Source organism: Aphelocoma coerulescens, chromosome 2 (genome assembly GCF_041296385.1).
Source record: "Aphelocoma coerulescens isolate FSJ_1873_10779 chromosome 2, UR_Acoe_1.0, whole genome shotgun sequence".
In the NCBI taxonomy this organism is placed as follows: Eukaryota; Metazoa; Chordata; class Aves; order Passeriformes; family Corvidae; genus Aphelocoma; species Aphelocoma coerulescens.
The window spans coordinates 277156-292843 of NC_091015.1; the positions used below are offsets into that span (position 1 = coordinate 277156).

Consider the following 15688-nt stretch of genomic DNA (forward strand, 5'->3'; position numbering starts at 1 on the left):
GGCCTGTGGCAGGGTCAGGGGTGTGCACATGAGGGTCTCTCAGAGGGGTAACATGGAGTATAAGGTCCCTCAGGAACCACAGACTGAGGGGGTGGGAGCTGCTGGAGACGGGGAACCGGCTGAACCACAGAGATGCCCAGCACAGGCTGCCTCCCTCCCGCCAGCACGGAGCAGGGAGCTCCAGGGTCTGTAATGAGCTGGAGTGACTTGTTAGCACTGAATTAAGAGGCTTGGTGGAAGGACGCGTGCGGGTGACACAAGCTGTGTGGGGCAGGCGGGAGCTGAGCAATAGCAGCTGGAATCCCCAGCAATCTGGTGAGCACGGCTCAGCCTCACACTCCTGGCTTGCCACGATCGGCCTCGACAGCCCCTGACAGTTGGCATTAATCACGCACATCGCCCCAACACAACTCTTTACTGGCCATCAATTTCCTGTGGGTTTTAAAACTAAAAAACAAAGACAAAACCGCGTCGTTTGGCCGCCGCTGAGAAGCACATTAAGGGGCTGTCAGCTTCTCGCCATGCACCCTGCATCACTCTTTAAGCACATGAGAAGTTCATTATCCCTGGAGCTCTGGCAGCCATGGGGAGACTGGAGCAGGGAGCGTCGCAAAGGTGCTGTTGCCCTCAGCCGTGTCTGGTGGCTCTTTGGCCCTCCTGGCAGCCTGGACAGAGGCTGAGGGTCCAGGCAAAGAGGAGTGTGGCTGCAGGGGGGCTGTGGGCTGCTCCGTGGCAGGATAGGGCACTTCTGGCCACAGAGCTTTGCTGGGTTCTCATGAGAGCAGACCTTCCTGATGGTCCTTGCAGGCTGACACTGCAACTCCACCATGGGAATGAGCATCTTCGTCCCCTGACACCCTGACACACGTTTGCCAGCCTGTGGGTGCTCCCTGACAGCCTCTGCAGCACTCCCCAGTTTGGTGACATCTCCGGCAGCCCAATCCCACGCCTGCCATAGTTTGCGGATGCTCCCTGGCAGCCTGACACTGAGCTCTCTTTAACATGAGCCCATGTAAAAAAGCAACAGCTCGTTTGATTTATGATACTTCAGAACAACTAAGATTCAATTGCTCTGCACGTCCCTGGCTCTGATTACCTCCTAAATGAGATAAACTGATGGCAATTTATCCCCAGACCTCACCAACTTTCCCAGGATGCTAACCTGAGCTGCTCGTGCCTAGCTCACGGGCATGGGGCGGGTGCAGGCAGGTGCAGGCAGCCTGGGCACAGCCCAAACCTGCTCCCTCACATACCCCCTGGGCTGCTCCTGCCCACAGGGATGCTGTGACAGAGGCTGAGCCTGGCAACCTGCCTGGCCCCATGCAGCTCCTGGTGGGTAAGAAGTTTCGGTGGGGGGGTCCCTCCACAGTGCTCCCCACACCAGCACAGCCACACTGACGTGAGCTAGTGGGAAGCATGGCTCCTTACTGGGCTGTCCCCATGCTCCTGCCAGGACAGTGAACAGAGGGATGAGCACCGTGAGGGGACAGCAGCTCGGCCACAAGGGATGGCAGCTCTGCCACAGGACCTGGCAGCCCCGCTCCTGGCACAGGGATTTCACACTTTCACCGTGCTGACTGTGCGAAAGCAAAAAACTCAAATCACCCTGCTCTGAAAACAACTGCTGTAACTGTTCAAAAGCAGCTAAAAAAGATTCAAGGGGGAGTCAATCATACTTATGGACACAAATCATTGGCCATGCCCATGGTGCGGGGCAATGCTCAGCCCAGGATTCACGGTTGGACCATTGAGACACTGGGACGGGACCTCAAGCAGAGGCTCAGCACTTCCTTGTACTTGTTGCCAGTCTCCACTTCTCATGCAGGGCAGTGACCCATCATGGGTGGCTACCTGAACACCAGTCCCAGAGTCACTTGCTCCTCTGTCTCTGCCTCTGCCCTGGCCTGCTGGTCCTGGTGATGAGCTGTCACAGTGTCCAGAGCTGCATCAGTTCTTGGAGCAGTCCCGGAGCTAGGAGCAGGGGAGAGACCAACCAAGTCACTCACAAAGGTACCACAGGCAGGAGCCGTGCAGCAGGCACATGGCAGGCGGGGGATCATCTGCATGAAAAGGAGTGTGTGACCCAGCTCCGTAATTCACACTGAGCACAGGGATGCACACGGTCCTCTCCTGACCAGGATGTCCCCCTCATGCCAAAATGGGGCATACAGCTCATTGCTGCTGGAACTGGCTGCAACAGGTCCAAGCTGGGAAGCTCTAAGTGCAGCAACAGTGGCCTCTGCCATGGACTCAGAGCACGGTTCTGCTGGTATGGACGCTGCCCACAGCAACAGGTCCTGTTGATGCAGGGCAGGCTGGGAGCATGACAGAACTGACCCAGCCTCTGGAACTCAAATTTTGCAATTGCATCAATTTTCTAATATACTAGATTACTTAAAAAACATAAATGCAAGGTCAATTTGTCAATACCTGACCAAAAGCCAGAAACCCACCACACAGCAGCCCATGGCACCACTGTGCCCCAGCACAGGTCTGCGAGCAGCTGGTTCTATCACCTCTGCCTGACCACAGCGCCGAGCTGGCAGGTGTTGCACCCATTCACCCACTGGAGAAGGACACAGGGGCTTGGAAAATCTGGATTCACACTGGAGACACGGGGGATGGGCTGCCCGTGTGACTGCGGGTCACGGATGCCCCCTCTGCTGTGCCGTGCTCTCCTCATCCCTCCCATGGTGCTCACACTGCTCTTCACTGGAGCAGCTCAGCCACCTGCTGCCATGCACTTGGGGCACCAGCAGCACTGCAGATCACAGAGCAGGGATTCCTCCTGCTCCTGCTACTGGTGCCAGAGGTTCTGGCAGGAGGATCCACGGTGCACAGTCTGTGCAGTGACAGATGAAGTTTGGTAACTGACACTTCGCTGGCAAATGAAGTGCTGTGTTGATAAATGCCAAGGAATTCACACTGTAGGAAAAGTTACATTGCCCCAGCACCTGATACGGCTTTAAATGAACCATATCAACCTGAGACAGGACATAGGTACCACTTCAGGTAAGACAGACCTCTGCCCAGCTGACTAGCATGGCCAAGGACCAGTGCAGGAATCAACAAAAATACTCTGATGCCCTCATGCTTGCCACATGGCTCCACCCCCATCACTCCACCTTCCAGGGATGCTGCCAAACCAGGAAGGACAAAAAGAGTGAGCATGTGTCTGAAAAAACCTCCCTACGAAAGCATGGAAATTCTGGGATTGCTCAAAGACTCCTGTCCTGGGCATACAAGGAGGAGGTCCTCCAGTCTGTGTGTCTGGGAGCAGAGGGCTGGGAATTCTGCCAAGCACACATGTGTTGTTGAAAAGGAACTAATCAAATTTTAAGACTTCAAGCCGTGGTTAGTCCATATTACTGCTTCATAAAAGTGTTTCCACATTTCAATTACCTTTTCCACTACGAAATTGCATTACATTCTGTGTAACATGAGGTCCCAGCATCTGCACCTCTCGCACTCCGTCAGCTGCACTGAGCAGCCGCAGGACCAGACTTCCTCTGCAAGCACTGGCACATCAGTCCTGTGCTTTTCAGTGTTCATCGTGGTCAGCTGAGAGCCCTCATGTCCACATCATAAACCAAATCATCATACTGAGGTCAGCTTTGGGACCTCCTTTACAACTCTTTCTTAACATTTTATTTACAGGATAGGACACAGGACTTCAGCACATGCTTTCTCAGTTTTACATGTGGGGGTGCAAAATCATTCCCTCTTTCACTATCCCACTATTCACACAAAGAATGAGCCTCTCCTTTTCCCAAGCACTGGGCTGAGAACTGCAAACCAATCTGGAAAGGGCAACGTTTCTGAGGAGATAACATACACGCAGAGCTAAGAAAAAAGTGCAACTACAGGCAACACTTCTTGCTATCCAGGAGACACCAGTGGGTATGACAGCCTCAAACGATGCTCAAGGTTCCTCAATCAACCACCACAGAGGGGAAGCCTGTCTGAGACTCGGTGCATTTCAGATGCAGACAACTACAACAGCTAAAAAGGACCAACAGAGCTGCCCAACTCTGCACATCATCAATGCAATCATTCCAAGAACAAGAACTTGAGAAGAGCTGTTCTGCTATGGGACACACCAGGGCAGCTGGACTACAGGCAGACACGTGATTTGGAGCAAGGTGCCAGGATAGCTGCAGCACTTTCAGGTACAGACTAATATTTTCTGGTTTGTTTTGCAGCAACTGTTAGCCTCAAACACTTGAACTGAAATCTCCTCCCCTCCGAATTACATCTTTACTTTGGCTCACTACAGAGGCTTATTGCGTGCTGTGGGACAGGATGACCAAGAATAAAGTCAAATCTCACTTTTTCCAGCAGCTAAGCACAGATGCAGGCTTTGGAGAATGTGGCTGCCAGGCTCATCTCTACCTGATTTGTAGAGATTTGGTGTCTTTTCCCAGCAGAACATTCCCCTATGCCTTGCAGCCTCCCTGTCAAGCTTTCAGCAGGTCCCTCTTCAGCAACCACAGACACCAGAATTTCTCAACACAAAAACCATCAGTACTCTGAGCACTGGGAAAGCAACGCACACACATTCAGCTGGTCCCCTGAAGCAGACAAGCTTTTCCAAAATACCCTCAGCCTGAGGCAGGTGCCCAGCACAGGTCTTTTAAATTATGAAAGCTTGGCCAATTTACAAGTCAACAGAAATAGGTCCTTGTGGTGGAAAGTGTCTGAGAGCACACCTTAACCATATGGTGTGCTCTCAGGTCTGCTACTGCAGTTAGTAATTTTAACTACCAGTGACTGTCTGCAGGCGCAGGCATGACGGTGGTTCTGCATGGCATGTGGGACATGGAGGAAAAGGCAGATCAGAGAGGCTGGTTGCTCTTTCCTGCCTCAGCACAAGCTGCTTGGACAATGAGTGCTCCGAGCCCCAGGTCACCACTGAGCCCTGCATAAGAAGCACTCCAAGCCCCAGGCACGCACTGAGCACCACAGGACCCTTGGGTGCCTGGCACTCTGAGCCAGCAGAGCTGCTCCCCAGGCAGACCCTTCCTACCTTCTGTTGCTGTGCTGGGGCCATCAAGACGAGTTGTCCCTGTGCTCTTTTTCCTGCGATGCTTTTTCCTGTTGGCATGTGGTGACGGAGGCGGCTCCAGCTTCGGGCTGGCAGCACTGGAAATGTTTGGGCTGGAGCTGAGTGAGTCGGCTGTACCGTTAGCTGAGGACAAAGATAAGGCAAGTCATGTACAGTGGGACAGTGACAGTCTCGTCTTTCCAGAGACACCGAAGTGTTCTGGAGCCAGCCCCCAGCACTTGCCTGGCTCGACCCACACGACCCCATGAGACAGGGCAGGACCTGCTCAGCTCCATGGCACAGGGCCGCTGCAACACCTGCTCCAGCTCAGGGCTGGCAGCTCCTTGGGCAGTCAGGCTGGACCTGCTCCACACGGGGATCCATGCAGAACGATCACACAGGGACATCCACGCAGCCGGAACACGCACAGCAGCACCTCTGGAGCAGCCGAATGTCCCACTCCCAAACACATGCTCCTGGGGAAGCAGTTCCCTCACAGGGCAGTGTCCTCACAGGGCTGCACAAGCATTTTGGGAAGGGACAGGCCCAGAGGGTGATCTTGGCCTCACTGGGGCAGATCCAGGCCCCAGGATCTGCAGAACCTCTGCAGAAGCACTGCCCTCCCAGCACCGCTCTGCCAGACGAGGTGACTGGGGTTGCCACACTCAGGAACCTGAGCATGATGGGCTCAATAGGCTTCCGATACGGAGCTGAAGAAGCTGCATCCCCAGCAGCAACGCACCAAATTTATCCTCAATCATACTGTTCCTTACAATTAATAGCAGAATTAGAAACAATCAGGGAGCTGCCTAATTACTGTCAATTAGAGTGCGCTAATCAAGCTCCGATCACACACACACACGCTGCCGCTGCACTCACCATTAAATGTCAAATTTCATTAGAGACCAGCAACAAAATCAAAAGCCTGACATTCAATTTCAGCAGCACACACAGCGCAGGCTTCCAATCAGCATAAAAATGCAGACTCCGGGGAAGGCAACGAGGCGCAGGAGCCCTCGCTGCACTGTTAACCCTCTCCTAAATCCACTCCTGCCTCTCCAGTGTCCACCCACCCCCAGGGCATAGATGGCAGCTCCATGCCCAGGACCTCTGCCCTGGGCAGCTTGCCGTCCTCTCTGCTACAGTCCAGTGTCTCCCATCAAGTCCTGACTTCCCATTTCCATGTTCTGTGGCAACGGGAATTAAGAAAGGAATCACAGCATTGCACAAGGGCAGCAGCTCCAGTAGTGGGACAGCAGGGACCTGTCAAGCCTTTCTCCCACCCCAGCCCATCCTCTGCTCCCCTGGTTCATCCTGGTTTGGTCAGACTGGCTCCCTGGGGCTTGGTCTGTCTTGACAAACACCAACAGTGGGGTGGAGAGGGACACAGAGGGCCACAGGCCAGGAGCTGCCCCAGGCAGGGATCGAGGTGCAGCCGGTGTGCCCCTCACACAGCTGACAGAGGTTGCAGCACTGGAAATCTCCCAACTCTGGTTTCTCCTGCACTGACACACACTAGTAAGGTGTTTCTGCTGCTATTTATCCATGGGGAAATAGCTCACTCTTGACAATTAAGAGAGATAAATCTAATAAAATCAGACTCGGGTTTTATAAATATAAATTACTGATCCTGCTACAGGACCATGCTTAGAGCAGGTGTGAAGCACCTTCAGCTCCCAGCTGTGTGTCACAGAGGACCTGAACTTTCATGTCGGTGGCTACATGTGGTGCCTCCATCCTCCCTCTGCTGCCCACCTGCTCACCAGGATGCTCCCTGGGCCAAATCCCACGCCTCTGGCACCCTGCCCCACTCCAAGCTCATCAAGAGGGGTCACACACTGCTGCACTCCACTCCTGTGGCCTGCCGTGGGCCCAGCAAGTCCCAAGGGGTTATCACCCACACCCGTGCTCTTACTGCCCAGCAGCCAACACCAGAGCTGGGGACTTCCAGTGCCCCTGTGGGATGGAGACAGGACAGCAATGGGGTGGGGGCAGCACACGGAACACACTCCCTCTGCTAGATCAGGCACTGCTCACTCTCTCTCCTTCCCCAGTAGGACAACTGAACCCCTCTGACCCATCCAAGGACTTCCAGAGCTCTGTCTCACCAAGGGAACCCTTCCAAGGCACACCTGGGACCTCCTGGGCCCCTCTCCAAACCAGCCAGCCTTACGGGGGACCTTGGGACCCCACAGGTGGGCTGCAGAGCTCCTGCACAAGGGACAGATACAGAGTGTGCTGGAGCACATTTATATGACCGTATGGCCCCATCCCATTGCTCTTCCATGTACTCTCCAGGGCACAACCAGAGCAGACAGCCTGTCCCCGGGAGCTGGGATGGCAGCCTACAGCCTTGGCATGTGGCCAAAATCAGCTCTGAGCAGAGGAATATTCCTCACCTGCCCTGCCATGCAGAACTGGAAACATAGCAGAGAGCCTGGGTTCGGGTGTGGTGCAGGACAGCCTCGCTCAGCTCAGCCCCTTGACAGAGGGGTGGTTGTGCTGCTCAGCCCAGCACGCCCTGCCATGTGGAAAGCGCTGCCCACCCACCAAATGCCACCTCCCTCATGACACTGAGAATGCACTCCTGTCAGCTGTGGCTGTGGGGGACAGAGAGCAGGGATGCAGCCCTGGGAACTGCCTGGGACCCCCAGGCTGGTGGCCCATGGTGTGCCGCAGGCCCTCCAGAACAGCTGGCCCTGTGACGCGTCGTGGAGCACTAACACAGGGCTTGGGGTCCAGCACAGTGTGGTGGGACCTGAGAGTGGATGAATAGCCACCAGCATACAGGACACACAGTGAGCGCTGAGCTGACGTCTCACCCCTCCACATCACTGGGAGGAGCAGCAGCAGAGAATCACAGAATGGTCTGGGTTGGAAGGCACCAGTGCTCATCCAGTTCCACCCCCTGCCATGGGCAGGGATACGTCCGCTATTCCAGGGTGCTCCCAGCCCTGACCCACCTAGCCTTGGATACTTTCAGGGATGGGGCAACCACAGCTTCTCTGGCACCCTGTTGCCTCACCACCCTCTCAATAAAACATCTCTTCCTTATATCTAGTCTAAACCCACCCACTTTTAGATTAAAAACATTATTCCTTTTCCTGCTACAACAGACCCTGCAGATCAACTCTCATTTGACAGTGTTCAGCTACTGTGCATAAAAGAGGCAGATTGGTCCAGGTGCTGTGAGCATGGACAGCTCCTCCATGGACAGGAACAGAAGGACACAGAGCAAAGGGATGGAGAGTAGTAGGACAAGAGGCAGAGCAACAGAGGGCAGAGGGATGGGGAGCATGGGCCGGGCTGGATTGCTCTCCTGACAGCCAGGCAAGGGCAGGGCAGAGTGAAACCACAGCGTGGCCTCACCAGCCCCCAGCTCTGCTGAGGGGCTGCTGGGAGGAAGGATGACAGGCACGACAGCTCCTGGGGCAGGAGGGCACCAGAGCAAGGGGCTGCTCTGCAGAGGGATCATGCCCCAAAACCGATCTGTGCCACGGTACCACACGTGCCCCGTGCAGAGCTGCACGAGGGCATCAGACCTGCTGCTGTGCCCACCGGGGCACGGGGGCTCCTGCTGCCTGTGCTCACGGCTCCCACGGGCCAGGCAAGGTGCCACCTGTGGTGGGGACCCTCTCCCAGCACGGGGACAAGCAGACACGCCCGTGTCCAGTCCCCACTCGCAATGTGCTTCCTCCAGCGCGGGCTGCCCCGCTGCCCCCGCGTCCAAGGCGAGAGGGCTGCCGGCACATCCCCGCTCAGCGCTGCGCCCTTCCGCTCCCCTCGCCCGCGCTGCCCCATCAGCAGTAACAGTCTGATTAATTCGCTTCCAGCAGGGAGCTGATGGGGCCAATGATGGAGCCGCTGCATCAGGCGCGCTGAAATTGATAGTTTTTCACAGTTACAAATGAGGAGCCTCCTCAGCTGCAAATGGCGCCCGCACAGTCGGACTCCGGTAATGATCATAAAGAGGCTCCTTTAAACTGCGAAAGCCCCTGGGAGCGGGCGGGGGGGCGGCTGCCGCGCTAATGAGAACTACAAGGGGCGAGCAGGCATGGAAATGGCTCCTCCACTCTTGATGTGCATTTAACTGCTTTTTTAGTGCGGCGGCAGAGCCAGGAACGAAGGAGTGATGAATGCAGCACAAAAGCATTTATTTTCCAATTCGGCAAAGTGGCTACGTTGGGAAATGTATGAATTATTTTAATTCACTCAACTGTCCTGAAACATCACTGAGAGCGAGTGAGCGTGGGGGGAGGGGGAGGGCCGTGCTCAGTGTGTGCTCCAGAGACAGGAATCACTCCTATTCCTTCAACTGCCCCGAAATCTCGGAGATGGGGGTGCCCACAAGGTGCAGTCATGGGGGAAAGCAGTGGTACCCCAGCATGTGAGCTCAGAGCAAGATCAGAGCACAGGGCTTGGAGCCATCCTGCTGCAGAGCAGTGTCCCTTGGCTGGAGCTTCTCCATGCCTTGCAGGACAGCTTCTTCCCTGGCTGGGACACTGCCAGCTGACCCTTACTTAAGGGGGACAGCCCCAACGAGGCCCAGAGGCTGTGTCTGACACGCATGAGCAAAGCCTGGGCTCGCAATCACAGGGCAGAGCTCAGAACTGCCCCACTGCCGAAATGAACCCCCCTACCTGCCGCGGTTGAGGGGAGAAGGGCCAGAAGGGCTACTCACAGGGGTTCGGGCAGCTGCCAGGGATCGCCACGGCCTCGTTCCACTGGTCTGCGCTGGAGACAGAGTAGGAGCGCTGGTGCATCCCGTCCGGCTTGGAGCTGAAGCCCACTAGGTTGATGCCACTGATGGAGCGCTCCGAGTGCAGGGAGGTGCTGCTAGTCGAGTGGGGAGCACCTGCAAGAGAGAGGAACTCAGCACGGACTGACTGCTGCCTGGAGGCACGGTGGGAGAAGGCAAAGCTGTCCCGTACCTGATGCCACATTCCCTGAGTGGCTCCACATGAGGACAAGCTCTCTCTGGCTCTCCTCTCCCAAGGCATGCTGGTGCATCACCCCAAAGGTGCTAACAGAAGAGCCCAGCACACCCCACTTTCCAGAGGAACCCCCAGCTTAGTGGGTTTCAGTGTAGCACCCCGGGAGGCACAGCTGGGGATTCTGGCATGCAGCTTCCCCACAGCTGGAGTTCACAGTCATGATTTTCACTACAGCCTCTGGCACCTGGGCAAACCCAAACCCACCCCACAACCAGAATACCCACCCTCATCTCTCAATTTCACTTTCTTGTGTGTCCCTGGCAGGAAATCCAGCCATGCTGGGGGCACTGGGAGAGAGTGAGATCACATGGAGGGTGTCAAAGGAACAAGCAGGGGAACAGATGTCTGTAAGGTAGGGATGGCAGGTGGGAGCTCCTTTTCCCACTAGCTCAAAACCGCTGCGGCTGAGCCCAGGAACCTGAACCCCCAGGAGAGGAGTGGTTTTGGGACTAGAGGCTGTCACAGAGGACAAGATCACTCAGTGATGCAAAATGGGTGAAGTGTTCCTGGATTACAGGAAACCCAAAATGTCCAGAATAGCAAACAAAATGGTTCTGACAGGGAGCACACACCCTCCTGTTGAGTCTGCAGGCAATCTGCCACGGAGGAGGACACTGGCCCGAGGGATGCCACTGCACCTGCCTGCCACCAGCCCTCTCTCATGCTCCCCTCAGGCCATTTGGCTCCAGCCACTGCAGAGCAAGTGCTCTGGGAGCTCAGGGGTGAGAGAAAGGGCCCCATCCCTGCTCCAAAGCTACGTCTCCTCCTTCCCTGCCTGGAGGCACAGACACTGAGCTGCAACTCTCACTGCAGCCCACCTGGCCATGGCCCAGGGCAGGACCACAGAACAGCTCCAGATGCCACACACCCACAGCTCCAGCCCCACTGAACAGACCCCTCTGCAGGCATGACAAAGCTAGGCTGCGAGGAATCGAGCCATGGGTCTGACAGGACTGGTACAAGTGGGAGCCTTCCACAGCAGCAAATGGACACCTGTGGAAGCAGGTCCCCAGCAGGAGCCAGGACAGCTCACCTGTGTCTTCCTGTGTGAAACCAGATTCACTCGGCTCTCCTGGATTCCAGCATGGCCGAGGTGGAAGGAAGTTCTGGCATCATCCTGTACAGCCCCGGCTCAAGCAGGGCCCCCCAGAGCCAGTGGCCCTGGGCTGTTTCTGTTGAGTTTGGAGTATCTCTAAGGAGGGTGATGACACAACCTCCCTGGGCAACCTATCCCTGTGCTGGGCCACACTCTACAAAGAGCAGAGCCCCATAAAATCCCATGTGAAGCCCCAGAGTTTGTATGTAAGTGTATGTTTCTGTCCCTGCTGTTTGCATGAAAACCCAAGGGATGCTATTCAGATATGCCCAAGCATAGCCAGGGGCCAGGGCTGCTGAGTGCCTGACGGGACAGCTCAAGAGCCCAAATACCCCCTCCAAAGGCAAGTGCTGAACAGAGGGGTGATGTGGCCACCAGACCTGCACCAGGCATGCCTGCCACCCACCATTGCCACCACCCCTTCACGGCCAGCATGGCAGGTACCTCCTACCCTCCTCTTTCCTATACTCATCCTGGACCAAAAATCCCCTTTCCCTGCAGGGATCACCTGCGAGCCTCGCCTGCAGATCCCACCTGCCAGCAGTGCCGATGGAGGGCTTGCTGGGACACAGCGCCCTGCACCTTGAGCTGCCAGGACCCTGCACCCCAAACTGCCAGGACCCTGGTGCCTGCACCCTGTGCTGCCAGGACCCTGACCCCATGTTGCCCAGACCTTGCAGAGCCCCCCACGTTGCCTGCCTCCAGCCTGCCTGCTGCATGTTCCCCCTCCCTCCCCTTGTTCAGCGCCACAGAAACACGTGTAAAACCATGACACTGACTTTGCCTCTAATTAGCCCTTAATTTACAAGACACACTCGGAAGGGTAATTAGCTGGCGCTCTGCTCCTGACTGCTGCATCCATCTCCTCTCTGCCTCCTCGTGGGAGGGAGCCTGCTGCTGCTGGAGCAGGGACAACGCTGCTCTCCTGGGACCAGAATGAGCTTGGTCCTGGGAATGGTGCTGCTGGGCTGGGCTGGGATGGGACGGGATGGGATGCTCAGAGGTTAGTGTCTGCCAGCCCCAAGCCCCAAGTCCCCAGCCCTGGCTATGACTACAGCCACGGAGCAGAGGAAGGTGAGGAAGGGAGAGCAGAAACAGATGGCCTGAGAGAAGCTCCTCCTGCAGAGGGGAAAGTCCTGCAGGGCCCTAGGGAGCACGGATCTGCCCCCTGCACCCCCACCCAGCCACACCAGGAGCCCCAACCCTGCCAGGACGTGCCTTTCATCACACCTCCGAAGAGCAGCACAGGCTGCCACAAATGCCCAATGTTTCATTCTGAAAGAAGGAACAGCTTCCATCAGCCTCTGCAGCCCTTCCAAGCTCCCTGCACCTCACTCCAGCTGCCTGGAGGCACCCAGCTGTGGGGGAATGCCCTCACAGCCCAGCCACTTGCTCGCTCACAAGACCTCGTGCTGTGCAACTCCGGTTTGTCTGAGGGAGCTGCTGGGTGGCCCCAACAAGGCCAGAGCTCTCAGGAATTGCATCCCTTTGAAAGTGACACTGTGGCAGCTGCTGGATATGTTCCCTGTAAATTGGGCAAGTGACAGGTGACATGTAAATACTACCTGCCTCTGAGCCAACACCTGCAGGAACTAAACCCCCAAACTGCTGACAGTTCCCCAAGTCCCTCTCCGAGTCACTGCTTCCTCAACTCCCTCAAAAGAGACTCACATGGCTCCGTGATGCCTTTTCAGTACAGCCCAACTGATGAGGTGCACTGGATGGAAAATTACCTAAAACCAGAATGGCCTTTTCCCAGGCATGACATGTGGCAGCCCTGATGCTTCAGTGAAACACCTGGATCAGAGCAAACTGGGAATTCTTCATTAAGGTGGTGTTGCTCAGGGAACAGGATAAAGGTGAGTTAGCCAAAAGGGCACCACTGGTCAGGAAGGAGATAATTTGCAGAATCACTTGAGGATCATTTTAGCATCTCTTTAATATTTTCAAGAGCAATTTGGCAAAATAATACACAATGTCTGGTGAAACTTCCTGGCGACATTATGCTGGATGCTGCTACCAGGCCCTTACAGTGTGGAGGAAACCAGCTTTGGCAGAGGGAATGGGCCATGCTGACTTTTAAAGAGGCACCAGCTGGAGAGCAGTTTTGGGATCCCCCTGGGTTTATGGCCAAGTACAGAACAGGTCTTTCCTCTGGAGTGCCAGGCCCTGCTCCTTCACAGGCAGAGGGATGCTGCTGTTGCAGCACGGTGCAGAGGGACTGTCAGTGTGGCTCAAGATGGTGATGGAGGTGCTCCAGGATGGGTGAGGACACCCTGGCATGGAGCAAACCCTGTTTTCTCTGGTAGTGCACCCAACAGCACGGTGCAGGTTAATGCTATTCACTGTCTGCCAAACAGTGTCCCAAGGAGTCATCGTCACTCTGCCCCTCAACCACTTGTTGCCAACACATCATCATTTATTCCAAATAAAACCCAGGATTTTTGTGAGTCACTTTAGTGTACTGGCTCCCCAGTGCCTGGCTGAAGCCCGCAGCTGAACATGTCTCAAAGCCTCCCCAAAATCTGTGGCTACTCAGGACCCTGAGCTGGACTGGAACGCAGCTCCAGCTAGTGGGAAACTTCTCCACTTCCAGAAACCAACTGGTTCTTGAAGGGAGGTGAGAGCCAAGGAGCCTGGTAGACCTGCCTGCTTGTGAAAACCCTGCTGGGGAGGACATAACTCCCCCCCCGCCCCGTTAATGGCCTGGCAGCTGCCGTGGCAGGAAGGCAGTCATCCCGGGATGACCCTGTGGCTGCTGTTCCCAGACCCACCTGTGCCCCAGAGCCAGTCCAGAGTCGAGAGTCTCTCAAGTTGGGTCTCTAAATGAAGCACTGCATGCTGTTACCTGGACATTGTTGGGTCCTTCCTCCTGAACAATTCCCATGAGTCCAGAACATATGGGCTGGCTCCCACCAACCAGGAGCCCCAGGATGGAGAGGTGAACCCGTGCATTCTCCTTGGGAGCTGGCCACCATGCTGAGCACCCATACCGTTCCCAGGCACGGTGGGGCACATTCTGGAGTGACAGATGGACAGGTGTTCTTCCCAGCTCTGCCAACAGTGAACGTCTGTGCGGAATCACTGATTCGAACTGTGGGCGACCAAGGCTTCCCAGCCCAGCTCCATAGCAGGGCCATGAGGATCTGCCAGCTTGCACACAGCAGGAGCCATTGCCTTGCACTGGGCCTCGCAGATGCTCTGACACAGGGAATCTCCCTCCTTTCTCAGCGCTGCCCTTGCAGAGCATGGTTTTGGACATGCGCACATGCTAAGTAACTACGTGACACCCCAGCTCCTACCAAAGCTGACCTGTGTGGGTTAAAAACCATCAGGACAAAAAACTCTGCATGGTGCCAGTGTCTCTGGGACGACTGAGAGCCTGGGCTGGCTGTGGCAGCAGGACGGGGAGGGCTGGCCATGACACTTCCCATCCCCCAGCCAAAGCTCCAGGACACACAAGATGAGCCAGTGCTTCTCCAGCCAACATACCAGCTCACCTCTGGTTTAGAGGGCAACCGACCCCACATACAGCGTTACAGGACCGTACAGACTGGAGAAGTGTGGGAATAGGTACCTCAGGGACGCTGCCCCCAAAATCCTGCACCAAGCGCACATCACCAGCCCAGGAACTGCAGGCAGCTGCAGCCACTCCGTCTGTCTCCAGCCTGAGCTCTGCCTGCTCCAAGTCCCCACACAGAGCAGAGCCCACGGTGCTGGCTGAGGCACCCCATGTCCACCCACTGAGCAGCTCCATGGCCAAGGAAAGCAAGCTCTCCAAGGAAGAGGCAGATTTGTGGAAGAACAATGGCAGACCTGGAGCCAGGGAGTGGCCAAAAGAGCCCTTGGACTGCCCAAGCTTTGCTGCTCAGCACAGTCACATCACAGGTCTGCCCCTATGTCACTCCTGCCTGAACAATGATGGATCTGTCAGAAAATCTGATCCTGACTAGAATATTGCTGGTGCCAGAGAGATCACAGTGATGCAGGCTAAGTGGTTCCAGTGGTTAATTGCCTTCAGTGCTGAAATCTGGGCCTTACTTCTGGCCTGAGTTGTCTTCCTTCTGCCACTGTCACTGGGTCCTGGTACATTTTATCTGATAAAGAGCTCTCTCACCAAATTTCTGTTCCTACACAGGTATTTACAGATGGTGTTGGAATTACCTCTTAACCTTCTCTCCAATAAGCTAAATATATTGAGCTCATCAGATCTTCCTATAAGGTGATTTTGAGAGCACTTCCTGGTTTTTACAGCCTTTCCTGTCCATCATTTTTCCTCTCATCCTGTGGACACATGAATCTATTAATCTGAGCCCTGTGCAAGTCCTCTCCACCCCAAAACTGACTGTTGCCATCTATACATGAAAAAGACCTTGACCACATCTACAATTCCTGTAAATAATTCAGCCTTGCTGATTCCAACATGTCCACATCTCCTACCTGCTGTTTAATTCGCTGCCTAATTACAGCTGGAATATGAAGAATTCATCATTCTGTGCTGAGATACATCATCTTGCCTCTTCCCAAGCACCAATACAAGTGTTCACTGAACAC

At 55.4% G+C, this 15688-nt stretch overlaps 1 protein-coding gene across 2 annotated transcripts in view; it reads right to left on the minus strand.

The window, feature by feature from the left end:
- The window catches only part of AGAP3 (ArfGAP with GTPase domain, ankyrin repeat and PH domain 3), a 110551-nt gene that overhangs the window by 9923 nt on the left and 84940 nt on the right, over positions 1 to 15688 (minus strand). For both annotated transcript variants that reach the window (XM_069006107.1, XM_069006106.1), the window contains exons 12-13: positions 9726 to 9899; positions 5027 to 5188 (exon numbers count right to left, since the gene is read on the minus strand). In XM_069006107.1, coding sequence (XP_068862208.1) covers positions 5027 to 5188; positions 9726 to 9899 — 336 coding nt within the window. The remainder of the gene's footprint in view (positions 1 to 5026; positions 5189 to 9725; positions 9900 to 15688) is intronic.